Below are 18,233 nucleotides of genomic sequence, written 5' to 3'. Positions count from 1 at the left end.
TTTATTTGATGATTCCAGAAGAAGAGTATTTATTTTATTTTATCAATGTAAATTTAAGTTGTACTGCAAAGTAGGAACAAGCGGTACAATCGATTTAGAGCATGGTCTCGGTAGAAGGGTAGGGTTGCAATAAAGTCTATGGGGATAGGCTTCCATTAAAGTTATAAACATTCATTTTAATAATACAAATCAAATAATCGACTCAGTAGTCGATTTGGCCCAGTTTGCCATTGAGCAATAAGGTGTGAGTCATTCACAGATCCACGAATAACCTCTTTTGTATCGTTTAATCAGCTGGCCAGTTGTTAATAAAATATCTTTTGGGAAGCCTGGTAGCTTAAAAAAACAGTAAATAAAATAATCCTAGGTTCCAGAGGCTCTGCACCTTCAATGTTACTAAAGAATAAGTGTCACTTCAATTCTCTCCCTTGATAATATTTGGAAGTAATCATTGGGAATGTACACATGCATCTTTGTATTGTTAATGAAAGTGTATCAGTAGGTAGTTAAAGTTATTTAATATACAAAAAGTTATTATTCAATGATTCTATTGATTTCCCTGTGTTCATCATATATCAAGGTAATCGGCTTAACCGAATGATTACAATAGAATGTAAAACATCAACATTCATTATTATGATTTATACATCTTGGTTTTTAAACAGTGTATAAAATATTGGTATTTACAGCTTTTATATTAGAGAATCAAAACATAAATATGTAGCGAATCGCTACAATAGCGCAAGTCACGTGACGACGATGCGCGCGCAGTCGATACGGCAAGCGCACGCGGCGATCTACCAGAGTCGTAGTAGTGTAGTGTCTCCGTCTCCGCCAACAGCACGTCTTAGTCCGGATAAGTACCTAAATAAGAATATGTCTAGATAGCTTCGTAGGGGTTGGGGAAGGGTGTAGGTTAGGGTAAATAGTAATTAAATTATGTAATTTGTTAGGTTCTCGAATGGTCGTGGTCTGGCAATCAATATCACAAATTTAGAATTCAATTTGCTAAGTCTAGTTACCTTTTTCACGAATTAGAATAAATCCATATATATATATATATTTCTCTGTTCACTATATTACTATAGATACATTAAGAACATAAAAGCTGGCTGTGATAGGCAGCTAAGGTAATATTGTGCACTTTGACGAGTTAGATTAATTCCTTGCAATAGAGTTGGGTTACGACAGGAAATGTGCGTGATTTGGCAGTGGTTAGATGAAGATATATAGGGCCCAGGTATCTTCATTTACACTCATACTACCTCACATCATCACATATAATAGCATTTCAGTAAAGTCACCATTTTATTTTCAGAGTACTAGCTTACATTATATTATATAGTAGGAATTGGTACTTAATTACAAGGGCTCACATTTAACATCTTATTTCCACTGCGCAGCTCTGTGATTTGTCCTCAGTCAGTAGTCAGATTAAAGTTATTAAATTTCATTTTCAAACCCCACCAGGGGGCAACTTTTTGGTTTATTTCACGCCTATATGCGATATATCTAAATTATATTGTATATAGGAGAGAATTAATGTTTTGAAGAGATGAAATGGTGATAATATAATAAAGTAGAGGAAGTCTTTTTATTTTTTTTACAAATGATCATCTGGATAATTTAATAGCTGTTAATATTTATTGTGCAATTCAAGGAAACGCATGAAAAAACATTTACTGATTTGGTTGAAATTAAATATTTACTAGGCTTATTTGAATTTGGGTTTGCATACATATTACAATGTAAAATATCCCCGCCGCAGCAAACCTGCGGACTAAGCGAATTTCCATTTTCCTGAATTGATTTAAAATCAAATCTATTTAAATAACATTAGGTTTAACGAGTACCTAGGTTTGCTGCTACAGTGTGAGGCTAATAAAGTAGGTTTTTTAGTAAAATATTAGTAGGTTAGTATAAAATAAATAAATTTGCAAAATTTGATAAAAATATATCCATAAACAAGCAATGTACATAATTTTACAATATTCGCCATAAGAATAACATCGGAATTTTAAATTTGCAATTTTTTAATTTTATCCGTAACCAATAACCGTATAAAACCACTTTGGTACACTAAAGTATTTGTTTTTTAAGCTAATTTTGTGTTTTGAGGGTCAAAAATTAGAAAAACCCATTTTTACCGCATATAACCCCCCATAAAACCCTGTTCTCATAGTCCGATCATGCTGGTTCGCGAACTCATTCAAGTTTATCCCACCTTACACCTTTAAACCAAATTTCATCAAAATCGGAACGCTACCGAGTAGAAGAAAGAGAGATGTTTTTTTAAAGAATTTACTATCTTTATTAATTAGCCTATATAATGAAGAACACCTACAAAGCTTCCTACAAACAATGAATGAGGATGTTAGCCGAAGTGCTACTATTTTTGTAGGAAACATTTTTGTAGGACTTAACTCATTGCAGAGGAAACCCTTCAAAGGCTGAATAAAACTGGTATTTAACATCAAAATTTTAGCCAATTTCTCCGTCGGCAGTTTTGCTGCGGCGGGGGTATTGATTAATAAAAGTGATTAATAAAAGTGCAAATAAAAATTGTTAACAGTAAGGAGTAAAGATAAAGAAACATTTATTCAACCGGTCAATCAGCTGATGCATTTACATTAAGCAAAATGAGGGGTTTGGGAACTTCCCCTCAAACCGCATAAATTTTGTGAATGGATTATAGCATAGCCAAAGTTGGTTAGCAGTTCATAATGCCTAAATGCTATCAGAAAGTCTTCTTGGACTAGATGCCTATGGACCTTATAGCACTAAAGAAGTACCAGCAATTAAATTATTTTACATGTTGTCATTGACTATTTATTTACAAAACTAAGTAGTTCATACTTCAAGTATCAGGGTGACAAATTATCGTATGAAATGATTAAATAAGAGTTGTAAGTTTCATTGCATTTTTAAAATAAGAAACGTGAATTATTTGTGGAGTTTAATAGGCATGGTAGTCCATTCCAAGTCGAAGAGTCATACAGTCAACTTCGTCGATTTTTAATGAATTTGTTTTTATATTAATATCTTCTTCTATTTGAACTTGAGTCTTCAGAAGATACCTTAGAGATGCTTGAGCCTGTAAATATAAAAAAATAAATTAAGGCATTTAGGGTACCAAGAAAAGAAATAATCTTCTTTATTTATTTTTTAAAGAGATTGGTGGCTTCTTTTTACCTTGCATTTGTCGGTCCACATGGGCTATAGAGGCCTGAGCGTGAAAGCAAGGAGGTAACCGGCACAGTAAATGGGTGAACTGTACTGATAAAAAGTAGTGGCAGATACCAATCGAACCCAGGACATCACTGCCTTGGGCCGAAAGTCCTTGGCACTACCGACTTAGCCACCGACTCTCCAAAAAAAGAAATCACTTTCAACATATACCGAATGTTGATATTATCAAATTAGTTTTGATGAATTTACCATATAGGTAATAATAAGCTATTACCGTAGGTCTCATGGTAAGACCTGGATTCAATTCAATTAATTTATTCAGAAAAAATAAACATTACACATAACTTTTTAAAATAAATAATCTGAAATCAGGACCCTGCGGAACTAAGTTTGAGTGCAGGGACCAAAAATAAAATTCAATTAAATTTCAAAAGAAAATTAAGAAGAAATTTCAAACACAAAGATCAATTGAAGAAAACAATAGAATAGCTATTTACCTTACAAGTGTAGTAAGAGCGTTTTTAAATCACGCAGGTTTGAGTGCAGGGACCGAAAATTAAATTAAATTAAATTTTGAAAGAAAATTAAGAAGAAATTTCAAACACAAAGATCAATAATTGAAGAAAACAATAGAATAGCTATTTACCTTAGAAGTGTAGTAAGAGCGTTTTTACATCACGCAGGTGAACGTTGTGCAACGAGCGGAAGCGAGTTGCATAATTTACCTAGGTGATGTAAACACGCTCTTGCGTAACGTGTAACGTACAAGATTTTACCTGACCCGAAAATATACAGGAGGTTACGAACAATATTTTTTATTATCCATTTCACTCATCTTCTAACAGTAACGTTCATTTACAAACAAAAGCTAGGTTAGGAAAATTCTTCAAAACATAACAATAAAATTCAAGCGCACAGCTGATTTCTAGCTTTGAATGTCGTTGGCTCCATAGAGGTATATTTTTTAAGTTAAGCACTCAATGTTATTTAAATGGGTTTCATTACCTCACCGAGTGAGTTTTTTTTCAACTTTACATTACTCGAGAAGTAAAGAAGTTGTATACATCACGCTTGGGATAGGGAAGTTTAACATGGCGGGTTAGGTAAAAGAATATACTTGCATACCCCATAGTACAACCATAAACAAAGCAACAAGAAAAGCCTTCCACAATAATAATAATTTGAAAATAAGTTACAGAACTAAAAATAATGCCTTTCAGATGATAAAAAACAAAATTTCTAATGAAGCATATAACAACCAAGTTAAAGATATAAACAAATCAGTCATTTATCAAATTAAATGTTCTGACTGTAATAAATACTACATTGGCCAAACAAGTCGTAGCTTTAAGAAAAAGTTCCAAGAACAAGCGTTAAAATCAGGTAACAAAATGACAATGAAATCAAATTTTGCAGAGCACCTAATCAAAACTCGACATGAATACAAAAATATAAATTAAAATTTAAAAATCCTAGAATGAAAGAAATAAAACAAAATTTAATGTCAAAGAAGATTTTCATATATACACAAATTACAAAAGATCTCCTCAAAATTTACTGAATACCATGAACATCAACAAAACAAATCCGATATTTGAAAAAATCCTACAGTTGCAATAAAACAGAAAATATTATATAATATACGCAAAATGAAACAAAGAATAAATCAAGATCCTCTAAATGTTAAGTTAGCGTAACATATGACTATTTTCTTTTTGAAGAAAAGCCTTCCTACATGGGAGTGAAGTTCCTGAACCTGCTCCCAGAGGCAATAAAAGGCCCCAGCATAAGCAGCACCGGACAACGCTTATCGGCTTGGCTTGTGGAGAGACCATTCTCATTCTACACAGTTGAGCAGTTCATGAACTGGAGAACTTCACCGATGTTCCAGTGAGGACTAAGCAACCCTCATAGTAATAACCATCACTACCAACAGTGCCTCAAAGCCCAACAACTTTATGCTATTTTATAATTAAATCTCTGTAATGTTTGACGCCTATTCTGTACTCTATGTTCAAGAATAAAGTATTCTGATTCTATATTTATTCCTTTCATTATTTTTGTATTGTATTTGTATAAAATGTAAACATTACTATGACCTAAGGGTTAAAACATGTAGTTTGTTAATTAAAAATGAATTTAAAAGGTACTAAAGTTTCTATAATGTTTTCGATTATTAATATAGTAGTAGCCCTAATCACAATCATGCTTACTATATATATACTAGCTGTACCCGCGGGCTTTGCCCCGTTTAACTTCATATGTGAGCTCGTTCGCATGGCTCAATCACGTCCTGGTTGAAGTTCGTTCGCTACGCTCACTCACCTTTAGGTTGGAGCTCGTTCGCTGCGCTCACACGAGCTGGTTAAAGTTCATTCGCTACGCTCACTCACCTTTACGGTTGGAGCTCGTTCGCTGCGCTCACTTTCCTTCAGGTTAGCTCGATCGCTACGCTAACTCGCCTCCAGTAACCAAAAAAAAAACCACTCAGTTTTCCTATTTAATGCCTAAAGAATCAGTGTACCAAATTTCAGCCTCCATTAGTTTTGCTACTATTTAATTTAAGACCATTGGCCTTGAACCACACTTGCAAATCTGTGAGGGAATTCTGAATAATTTGCTGTAAATCTAAAATGTTGTTTGATTAAAGAATGGCTGTAGCATCATCTGCATACAAAACAATTTTGAAATCAAAATTTTGTGCTAAATCGTTTATATAGATTAAAAACAGAATATGACCAAGAATTGAACCCTGGGGCATGCCCCGCGTTCCTTTCCTCCATTCAGATTTAATAACCATATAATTTTTTTTAATAACAATTCTGTGGTGTCTTGATAGGTAACACCTAACCCAAGATACTAAACTACTGCCCTTTTTCACTCATATCCGTATTCTTCAAAGTAATTAAATAAAATTGTTCCAACCCAATTAATGGCTTTTTTTTGCGGAAGAAAAACTCATCAGCCAAAACCAACATGGATTCATTAAGGGAAGGTCTACATCAAGTGCAGTTACAAATATTGTTGAATTCATCATCGACCAGCTAGAAGAACGCAAACATGCCTCAGCAGTAATTATTGACTACAGCAAGGCATTTGATTGTCTGGGTCACAAGCTAATCACAAGAAAACTAGCATCCCTTGGAATTAAAGGCAGGGCGAATGCATGATTTGCTAACTACCTTCACGGACGAACGCAGGTTGTTGAAACTCAAGAATCATCCAATGGAATGAAGAACACATACATATCAGACCCACAGCCGGTCAAGAGAGGAGTACCACAAGGGTCTGTGCTTGGCCCGGTCTTGTATGTTTATTTACAAATGACTTCCCTAGCATGATCAAGGAAAACAGTACGTCTGAATGTATCGTCACTGCCTTCTGGTGAGTGAGTCTGATCTCCCACAAAGTAAAAATTTTCACGCTTACAACACCAGGCAAGGAAACGACTTCATTCTGCCAGTACATCATACCACCCAGTACGCCAGAAAACCATCCTACACTGGCCGCAAAGTCCACAATACCCTACCACCATCACTGAAGTCACTGAAGGGAAAACCACTGAAAACACAGCTTCACAAGTGGCTGATAGACAGACCTGCTTACTCCTTGAAGGAATTCCTCGAATCCGGTCTGAATCATTAACAAGCACTAAATTTCTCATCATATTGTTAAGCACAAAAAAATAAATTCTTGTATTAGTTTTAAGTTATATTTTTGTATGACAACATTGTATTTTCTTAATGAAACTACAAATAAAGAATTACTTGATTTGATAATTTTAGGAGGAGAAGGGAGTTTGTCCAGCCTTACAAGTAAATTTTTTTTTTACCCTCATATGCTGGTACATTTTTTTTATTTGACCCTGAATTCATAAAAAAGACCTGTCAAAATTCAAGAAAATTCTTAAAGATTACATGATAAATTTAGCATTATATTCTTTTGATGAGTTTTCCACCAGCCAGAAATAGAAATAGTATTTTTATTTATGTATTTTGACACTATTCACTGTACCACCAATGTACATTAAAGACCCTTTGTACAATTGTAGTTACAACTTATTAATTAGTAATTTACTCTTAAACCCTACAAACAAAGTGTTTGATATAAAAATAAAATTTGCAATAGCTTATCTATATAAATAAAATTAGAGTTTTGTCTGTATATTTCCCAGAATTATATATTTTTAGGTTATTTTTACGTCTTATACATTAAATAAGCAGAAACGAGTCTTATCTCAATTTCTGTCTGTCTGTCTGTCTGTCTGTCCTTCCCTCTGTCTGTAACACTCAAAAAGATGGCATTTTATGCTATCTTCTCCTGGAAAACGAGAGTACCTATCAAGATCCAAGTCATTTTAATGTATTCACTGGATTGGCGAGATTGTCTTTAGCCATTAAAATATGGCCTCACTACTTTTTAAATAATATTACGAACGTTCAAAAATGTAGTTTTGTGCGATTTATGTCAAGTTTTCGTCCAATTTTTATTGCATAATCATCTATGAAATAACGAACAGCTGTTCGGATCAAGATTATTTTTTCTAGCTGTCACTGATATGTTTACAAATGTTGTTTACAAATACCGCAACCTTTTTCAATCACGTTTTGAATGCAAATCCCAACCAAGTGAGATTAAAAAAGTTTTTCTTACATAACGGATTTAATTAATCGAAAGTGCAATAATATAGTGTAATAGTGTAACCGTGTAAATGAAATTAAATAACTAGGCATCATCCAGTTCAGGAACCAGAGATTCTTTGTGTATAAATTGTTCTTGAGTTTTGATAACCAGAAAGAAGACTTGAATCAGTGTTGTATACGGCTGGGAAACTTAAATTTAATAATGATCGTCGCCAATAGCTTAGAAACATGGTTTCCACTCATTGACACGGCGCTTCAATGGCGGTTGTGTAAAGTGTAAAGTAAAAAATCAAAACTGCAGTGGGTGATTGTAACAGAGGTTTACGGATGATGCTAAACTCCCTTTTCTAATGTGTTATTTTCTGTTCCTACTATTGACTATATATATATATATATAGTCAATAGTACCTACTCACCGTGTGATGCAATCGCTGGACCATACAGCCAATAGGCCCATAGCCCATCTCTTGGGTGCGTACGCCTACCCAATTATTTATAACAACCTTTTCGACGACGATCTTTGATACCGGTACTTTTCCCTAGAATACACGGCCTACCTACTTAAGAAATAAAATTACAAACGTCCAAAAACCCAACGTTGTGTGATTTTTGTCACATTTCCTTCTAATGTTAATAGATAGGCTTTACCAATCATTGTTTAGAGAATAGGTACGTAATCTATTAAATAACAAAAAGTTGTTTGTGTGAGGTTGTTTTTTTTTCAAACTGACACCGATAAGTTTACATTAAAAGTTGTTTACAAATAAAGCAATTAATGGGAAATAACTTTGATTGCCGTTTTAAAACGTTTTACGAGAAAATCCAAAACCAAGAGATCAATAACCTCGGGACTTGACTAACTCATATAATTGGTCGGCTGTACTATAGTTCTCAACTGTGAACGTTGGTTTTTGGTACCGGTTCTATTCCTTAGAACCGTTGGTACTGTTGGTAGCAGCAAGAATCATTTTTAAGTACCAACACATCACTGTACTTTACAAATTAGTTATCGTTGGTGTTGCACCTTATTTATTATTACAGGCGTATTGAATTTAATTGATGTCTTAACTGCACAATTTTTGCTTTTTCTTTCTTGATTCCAAAATGTTAGTTTATGCTAAGAAAACGATAACGCATTTTTGTAAAACATTTATTCAGCAAACCATCATGAATTGTTTAAACGCTTTACGTTGTTTATGTATCAATAGTTCGTGGCCTATTTTGGTAATATTTACTATAAATTACCAATCGTGTATAGTACTTCATTTCATATAGTAAGCTGTCATTTCGGGTCATCATCGGTCCAAGCAAATATACATTGTTATGATGAAATTTGATGACATTAACAAATATTTCAGATACTAATTTTACAAGTACTTTGTTATGCTTAAAGCGTAGCATATTCCCTAATTAAGTTCTGTATTTTTGTGTGTATGTCTGTTAGTAACGCATTAATGTCCTTATTTCTCAGTGTTTCACGGAAAGGACAAAAGTACCTTTATAATGAAAATGTCAACACGAATTAAGTGTTAAATTGGGAGGTTGAGGTAGTACCTTAAATACTTTTAACCATTGTGGAAGGTAACTTTCAATTATAGGCCTACATTAGGGCTATGCCTCATAGATCTATAAAGCATTTTTTAGTTTAATCATTGGATTTAACATATGGACCAACACGACCCAGGTTACATTTAATTTTGAAGCATTTGTTTTGGCTTGAAACTGTCAGATACTGTATTTGCGAAGGTTTATATATAATAGTTTTGCCAGCATATCTGAAAATATGCAAACCAAATTATGTTCTTAATAAAAAGGTTTCAATAACTGACTACAATAAGATCCCCGTGCGTAGAACGGGCACACAGCTAGTAATTACAATAAACTTATAAATAACAAACCTACCTCAGATAACATTTGTTGTAGTTTTGTAACCACTACTCGGATGTCTTCAATTTCACTTATCAGCTTGACCTCGACTTCATCCCTGACAAAAAGACCAAAAATACAGACAACAAACATTTTAAATAGATGGCCCTCCTTACATATAAATGTAAGGATTAAAAGGTTTTTAATGATTATTTTCTGGTTACAAATTGTATAACCTTTGTCATCAGTGGCTAGAGAAATGTACAGGTAAGAGGAACGTGCTAAAAAAGAAGGTTGAATTCTAGTAAGCACACAATGATTTCTTATAGGTAGTAAGCTTACATTCTAAACTAGTCTTTACATTTTCAATTCTTAGAGTTCGCAATCCCTTCCTAATAATAACATTTATATGCAAGAGGTATAGATTTCCAAACAATTCGAGGGCACTCAGTAAATTAAGGTCTCCTGTCACACTCAAGCAAGCTGATTCAAATCTGAGACCAACATCAAGTTCCTCACTACCATTCTAGCAGGTTCTCACTCCTATTGGAAGATTAGTCTGATCATAGTCTTAAAAACATCTTGAAAGAAAATTAGTGTCTCCACCATCATGTATGAATTGCATTTTGTGGTTAGGTTTCTGTTTTAAGGGGGGTCAATCTCTGGTGATTTTAGTTGATTGTTGAAAGCTGCTTATGCAAATACTGTTAATACTGTTCAATGAAATGGCGACCATACATAGTAGGTATTTATTTAAGCCAAGTATGAATGAAGATGAGTGTAGGATGAGTGGCACGGTAGTCTTGTTAGTGACTAAGGCCGACATTCCTTAGACACAGCTGTTAATTAATAGCCCATAGAGCTAATGGCAACTAAGGGACCTACAGTTTATAGTGGAATCCGAAATACCCCCGCCACAGCAAACCTGCAGACTTAATTAAATTTCCATTTGCCTGAATTGATTTTAAATTAAATCTATTTAAATAACATGATGTTTAACGAGTACCTTGGTTTACTGCCACAGAGAGGCTAATAAGGTGTGTTTTTTAGTAAAATATTAGTAGCTTAGGCCTATAGTATAAAATAAATAAATTCGCCAAGTTTTATTAAAATATTTCAAAATACCCCCGCCGCAGCAAACCTGCAGACTAAGCGAATTTCCATTAGCCTGATTGGATTTACAATAAAATGTCTTTTAAAAAATATCACATTTATTTCCCATTTAAATATAAATAGTTTAACGAGTACTTAGGTTTGCTGCAACAGGAAGGGTCAATTTTATTTAGTAAAATTTTAATAGATTAGTAAGAAATGAATGTATTTTCTAAATTCGGTCAAAATATGTTCATTAACAAGCAAACTACAACAGTTGACTTATTCTCCATAAGAATAACATGGGACTTTCAAATTTACAATTTTTTGAAATTTTCTCCGTAACCATTAGGCGCACAATAACGCTTCAATATACTAAAATATTTTTTTTTTTAAGCTCTACAAAAAGGTTTAGAAAGAAATTGTAAAATGTTGTGTTTTTAGGGCCAAAATGGGAAAAAACCTATTATTACCCCATAAACCCCCGTTCCCATAGTCCGATCATGCTGGTTCGCAAACTCGTTTGAATAAATGTAGGTTTACACGTTTATACCAAATTTCATCAAAATCGGATCATTTTTGCTCGAGTTATCTTGCTAATGGACACATGTATGTATATATATATATATATACAAAATCATATGATAATTTACTTATTTATTTACATTTCTATTTACTTACCATTTATAAATAACTGTGATCATAGCCTGAGAGCCGAAACATGTTATTTATTCAATAAATTAATAATTTAAAGGGTACTAAATGTTTAAGTATTTACCTAACCCGCCATGTTAAACTTCCCTATCCCAAGCCTGACAACTTCTTTACTTCACTCGCTTGACTTTTATTGTTAGGCCTATACTTCAAAGAATTTTCCTAACCAAGCTTTTGTTTGTAAAAGAACGTTACTGTTAGAAGATGAGTGAAATGGATAATAAAAAATATTGTACGTATCCCCTTGTATATTGTCGGGTCAGGTAAAATCTTGTACGTTACATGTTACGGAGGAGCATGTTTACATCACTTAGGTGAATTACCTGCTTGATGTAAAATCGTTTTTACTACACTTGTAATGTAATTATCTATTATTTAATTTACTGCATATATATAATATATAATCTTACTAATATTATAAATGTGAAAGTTTGTGTGTTTGTTTGTTTGAAGTAGGGGTCTGTGGTAAAGAAAATTTAAGGTCGTTACGGTTCGGTACGGTACAATATTTTGTACCCTGGTTCTCGGTACAAAATCGGTATGGTACGCGGCTACCCGTATTTTGCGGTTTTCGGCTCAGAACTGTATTTAAACCATTATTTTTAACTTTAATACATTGACATTACCATGAAAATGGATAGTATCCTACATTTATGGTTTTCTAATAACAATTACTGTACCACACATTATTGAAACAAAACATTTTAGCCTACTACGGTACTAGAGGATTGTGTCAAGAAAAATCACAGTTAAGATAAAGGCTTTACCTATTTTACTCTGAGATACTTTGAATAGCCATGATAAAAGTGGTTTTAAAAATAGGATAAGACTTTTAAGGAATAAACATGTTTGAAACATTTATTGACAAGATAATTTTACACAACTGGTAAATTATTTCCAACCAACACAATGTCTAGTTGTTAAATTTTTAACCCTTTCAGACCCAGCACACTCATTTGTGTAGGTAAATTTTTAAGTCCTGACAACCTAACCAACACGATTGTGTAGGTTAGATGTTTATTTGTTTTTTTGAAGTTTCTGGATCTTTCTGTTGCTCAGACCTGTACGCATCGATTGTGTAGGTTATGCTTATTGAGTATAACTGCAATAAGCATTTTAAACTCAAATGCCAACCCCGTACGAAGGACGGGTACTCTGCTAGTATTATATATTATATATATAGATATGTCCGTGAATGCGATAAACTTGGGGAACTTTTGTCAGATTTTGATGAAATTTGGTTTGAAGGTATAAGGCAATATAAACTTGAATGAGCCCCCGAATCAGCATGATCAGACCAGGGGAACAGGGTTTTACATGGGGTAAAAATTGGGTTTTCTCATTTTTGCCCCTCAAAACACAAAATTTCCCAATTTCTCTCTAGACCATTTTTTCGTACGGATATTGGTTACAGAGAAATTAAAAAAATAGCAATTTTAAAATTCCCATGTTATTCTTGTGTGGAGAATATTGTAAAATGTTGTAGTTTGCTTGTTTATGGAAATATTTTGATCAAACTTGGCAAATTTAATTTTTATATTAAGCTACTAATATTTTACGTAAAAACACACTTTATAGCCTCCCTGTAGCCTAAAACCTAGGTACTCGTTAAACTTAATGTTACTTAAATATATTTAATTTAAAATTATTTCAGGCAAATGGAAATTCGCTTAGTCTGCAGATTTGCTGCGGCGGGGGTATTTATTAATGATATTAAAATAAAAACATTTATAACATGTAACAGAATAAACTCTTCTCTAAAAATTCATACAAAAACCAAACGAACATAAGATTTTATCAAGAAAAAGGATACTGTTAAGCCTGAGACAGATTTTACAAAAAAGAACAGAAATTTGATTCACGGGACCGAATTGATTGTCTTAAAATACTTTTATACACACTTAAAAAATCCTTTTTTTAAATACTTTTTACAGTTTGTCAAGACAAACTAATATGTAATAACTGTTAAGGTAACGAGTAAAGTGGTCCGAGGGTGGGGGTTGTACGAAACAACAGTAGCGCACAATTGAACCAACGGCAAGTCAGGGAATCTCTACACTTTTGTTGTGCTTGTTTTTTAAATTAACGTGGTAAAACCACTGTACTTTTAACATGTGTAATGTATCTAACATGTGCATCTAGTCTGCAGGTTTGCTGCAGTGGAGAACTTACTTACAGTCTCATTACTAGTAGTAGACCGTAATAGGTACTTCTCTATTGGTGCCTTTGAAGAAGGGCAAAGGTAAAAGCTGCAGTTACAGAACCACATAAACAAGTATAGTCATTGTGTTCTATGTTCTGGCATTGGGCCCGGCTGTCGTCACTTACCTGCAGAGTTCTATTCCCCGCCTTTGTGCCCGATTGCCCAGTCGAGTATGGACCAATGCCATGAAGCTCTCCTTGTCTGCTATAGCCTTCTCTAGCCGAGTAATCTCTCGTGTCATCTCATTTGCCTGCCTCATTGTCTGGAAAGGATATTTAATATAAAAAGTTGGCTATAAGCTTATATGCAAGTGTACCAAAAATCATATGAATTGATAATATTAATTTAAATAAAGATAACACTAGTGTACCTGTTGCTCGAATTCGAGCAATTGCGAAGCATTACAGGCGACTCACGAAGATTATGGAAATACTCACGATTTACACAACAGTTAGATATAATCAAAATCTTTTGTAAATATCTTATCTTTTCTCAAAAAGCTGATCTTGTTTTTTAGTGTTTCTACAAATTTGTCCCTCTCATAGCCGCATAACTGTCTATAATAACAATTGAAAATGAAAAAAAAAACATTTCTTTTCTTCTACTTGGTTGTGTTCTATGACTTTTTCTATGTTTCCATTGTTTGCAAATCGGTTATTTCAATGATTGCTCAAGAAATGTAGCATTTTCAGTTTTATTTTTAGCCTATATCAAATTGTCCAGGATTTCTCGCTTTTTTCCATTGTAATAATTTAACCAACCCAAGTTTCATCTACAGATGCAATACGCCAAAGAATATCAAGAGTTACTGTGATATTAGGATTTTCCACTGATTTGGTAATAGAACATTTTATTGCAAAACATGACACGATGCAGAAGAAAATCCAATTTAAAATCAGAAAAACCCATTGCAAATACTGTAGGCTACTTCATTTTGACAAATTCAATAAATCACAATTTAAATATTAACAGCTGTTTCATTAAAAAGTAGGGTAGAATTATGCATATGGTCGTAATGTAAACAAATCTGAAGAGGCAACTTTAAAGGCTTCTGGGGCAGAGCCCCATGGGAATTTACCTCGTTCCTCTTTTGATGGCTCATCTACAGACCAAGACCTTTCTTTAGAGACCCCTACCAAGTTTCTACGCCAAGCCGTTCTCTCAAATTAGCTGTGACAAAAACCCCGTTTTCCTCCATAAGAATAACATGGGATGGGAATTTAAAGGCCACTGGGGCAGAGCCCCAAGGGAATTCACCATGTTTCTCTTTTGATGGCTCATCTACAGACCAAGACCTTTCTTTAGACACCTCTACCGAGTTTCTACACCCAGCCGTTCTCTCAAAATAGCTATGACAAAGAAAAAGGTTTCAAATTAATATATAGATTTTTCTCAATAAAAGACATGATCTTGATGTTTCCTGTGTGATTACCGTATTGCTAGGAACCAATTGATTTAAGGAAATTCTACTTTATTTTGGTTCTTATAAAACAATTAATTTCTTTTAGCATTTTGGTAAAATCTATATATTAATAGGCAAGCATGTTTCTTTAAAACCTTTTTTCTCAGCTCTTGTGCATTGTAGGGAAAATCTACGCATACGAAGCTATTTTACGCTAAAGAAAGCTATTTTCCTGTAGGTGTGCGGTGTGCAGAATCCCTTTATAAATTAAAATAGGCTCAAAGATAAGCACAACAAATTAATTTTAAATTAATAAAAATTAACAAGGGCTTTATGGGTTGCCATGCTGGTGAAGAAATAACAACGAAATATAAACAGAAAATCAAAACAAATGTAAGAAACTCAAATTACATGTTTTATTTACAGCGTGTGGTGAAAAATAAAGAAGTCTATACAGTGCAATTGGATTTTTTAGCTAGAAGCGGTTAAGCTGTGGTGGAATACCTTTGATTGAAGATGAACCTTTTTAGTGATATCATGTGTTCATTACATGTAAAATTTTGGGGTTAAATCAAAACAAACAAACTGGCATAATATATTCTTGGAATTTGACAATTATTGTTAAATATACTTACTCTAATAAAATCTTACTTTAATAATACTTACTTTAATAAAATCACTTTGTCATTAGATAATATTTACTGTGAAATAGAGACATGATTACTAATTCCAAATCAATTAATGAATAAATTGTTATTTAATATTGCCTTCAAATTAAGTTATGGTTACTTTTAAAATAATTAATTTAACTTGAGCAGATATTAAAATATTGAATCTTCTTGCAAAATTAATTTTGATCATTATATTAATAGAATAATGTAGTCGCCGTGACTGGGATCCACATGATAAGCTGTTGGGACATAATGATGATTTACGATTCAGAAAACGTTATACGATAGGCCAAGGAAGCAAGATTTGAGTTTGGTTTATAAAATGCAGTAGCATAAATACTGAATGTTTTCTAATAAATCAGACAATGACATAATAAATTAATTTATTTAATCTTAAATGAAATTTCTTTCGTACAACATTGTCCCTAATTGACAACATACCAGTTTTTTATTTTACCTCAAAAATTGACATGGGAACATTGAACACATGATCGCACCATCGATGTATATAACCTAACACCTTAGACATTCCATCCCTATGTTAAAGTTGTAGCCAGGTTTTTAATAAAATTTGTCTTAGTTGATGTGAGCCACCGACAGATTGCGCTGATCTTAATTACTGATTTCTGTTGACTACACGATGGTTTTTACCAAGTCAAACTGATGGACCGACTTATTATGAGCTATAGCAACTGTAATGACCCATCAACTATGAAAGTAACAAAAACTAAGGTAGAAAATAGAATTTTAGACACTAGCACATTCTGTGACTATGGCTCACATAACTAGGTACATTCTTTGTTAGTAAAAATTGGTGACAGCTGATCCATATAAATGGGATGTCTTCTTCTCTAACACCATCGATGTTACTACTATCTATTATTATCTATATATCTAATTCCGTAATCCCAAAATTATACAATGAAATTGTGAGCAAACGGGAGGCCGTAGAAAGCTGGGAGAGGTCTTATTTTAAAAGTCTGGGCATGAAATTTTGGGAAAAATTATTCATTTTTCTTAATTATGCACCCACAGGTTGTTACGGAATATAATAATTCACATTTAAATAGCATGGGAATCTAATTTTATGTCTTTTTATTTAGTGTAAACACAGCTGTGATTAAATAAATTGAAAAAATTATAACCACATAGTCCAAGCAAACTAAACAAACTTACATAGGGATCGTTAAAAAAATTGCAAGAAAACGTTTTATGGTTTTATTTTGTAGAGTTGGGTTTGCAGAATGACATACTAAAAGTTGCCAAAAATCGGTGCACGAGAAAACCACTAAAATCACAATTTAAAATGGCGGCTTTTTCCAACATTGGGCAAATTAAAAAAAAACATATTTCACATGCATTTGTTATGCACATTTTTTGAGATATTGACTTGGGACCACCGCCTGTATTTATTGGGTGGTTAGTACTTCATTTTTATAGGGAACATGTTTTTGGCCGCCATCTTGGATCCGCCATATTGGACATAGATATTTTTTTTCAATATAATGATAGTGTTGTGACACATCATTATCAACTACATTTTTACACTGATTTCAATGCCGAAATCCGTTTTTAAATATCTTTATTCATTTAGAAGATATATTCAAACGAAAACTCTTCACCATACATTTCTTATGGACGTTTTGTAGTTTGATAATTGTTTTAAAATTATTTTTCTTATATCTCCAGTTCTTATTGACGCTTGTAGTTCGTTCTAGGCTTAAAATATTCAGTAATGTAAGGGCTTTCATTTGAGCTCTTGATCATTAAAATCAGACGAGTTAAAGACCAGCTACGAACCTCAGAACAATATTAAATTTAACTTTTTAGAAATATATTTTTATTAAAAGGTTTATAACTCGGGTTGTTAATACGACACAAAGTTATTTTTGGTCTCAAATTACTCAGTAAATGTTTGGCTTTGATTTTATTGATCATTAAACAAAATCTGACAATTTTAAAATGAGTCATGGACCATAATTTAACATTAAAATGTATTTATATTGAAATTTGTCTTTAGTTAAAGACGTATATCCCCAATTCTAAATAACTCCCAAAACTCTTTATAGTCTTAAATAATTCGCCAAATTATTGACTTTTATTTAAGCTATGGATTACTTTCCGGGAGTTATTAGGGTTGGGGATATATGTCCTCAACTAAAGACAAATTTCAAAATAAATACATTTTAATGTAAAATTAAGAACCATGACTCATTTTAAAATTGTCAGATTTTGTTTAGTGATTAATAAAATCAAAGCTAAACATTCACTGAGTAATTTGAGACCAGAAAGAACTTGGTGACGTATTAACAACCCGAGTTATAAATCTTTTAATAAAAATATATTTCTAAGAAGTTAAATTTAATATTAATCTGAGGTTCGTAGCTGGTCTTTAACTCGTCTGATTTTAATGATCAAGAGCTCAAATGAAAGCCCTTACATTACTGAATATT

At 33.0% G+C, this 18,233-nt stretch overlaps 1 protein-coding gene across 1 annotated transcript in view; it reads right to left on the bottom strand.

Moving 5' to 3' along the window:
- Positions 1–2,803: 2,803 nt before the first annotated feature.
- Positions 2,804–18,233, bottom strand: part of LOC128982826 (tektin-1) — an 84,408-nt gene continuing 68,978 nt past the window's right edge. Inside the window, exons 9-11 of the mRNA XM_054401852.1 lie at positions 13,833–13,969; positions 9,735–9,816; positions 2,804–3,094 (exon numbers count right to left, since the gene is read on the bottom strand). Of these exons, the coding sequence (XP_054257827.1) occupies positions 2,957–3,094; positions 9,735–9,816; positions 13,833–13,969 (357 nt within the window). The 3' untranslated portion in view covers positions 2,804–2,956. The remainder of the gene's footprint in view (positions 3,095–9,734; positions 9,817–13,832; positions 13,970–18,233) is intronic.

Source organism: Macrosteles quadrilineatus, unplaced genomic scaffold (assembly GCF_028750875.1).
Source record: "Macrosteles quadrilineatus isolate MER2022 unplaced genomic scaffold, UCM_ALF_1.0 Scaffold_1__1_contigs__length_201487025, whole genome shotgun sequence".
NCBI classification, from domain to species: Eukaryota; Metazoa; Arthropoda; class Insecta; order Hemiptera; family Cicadellidae; genus Macrosteles; species Macrosteles quadrilineatus.
This window is presented reverse-complemented; position numbering and strand designations above follow the sequence as displayed.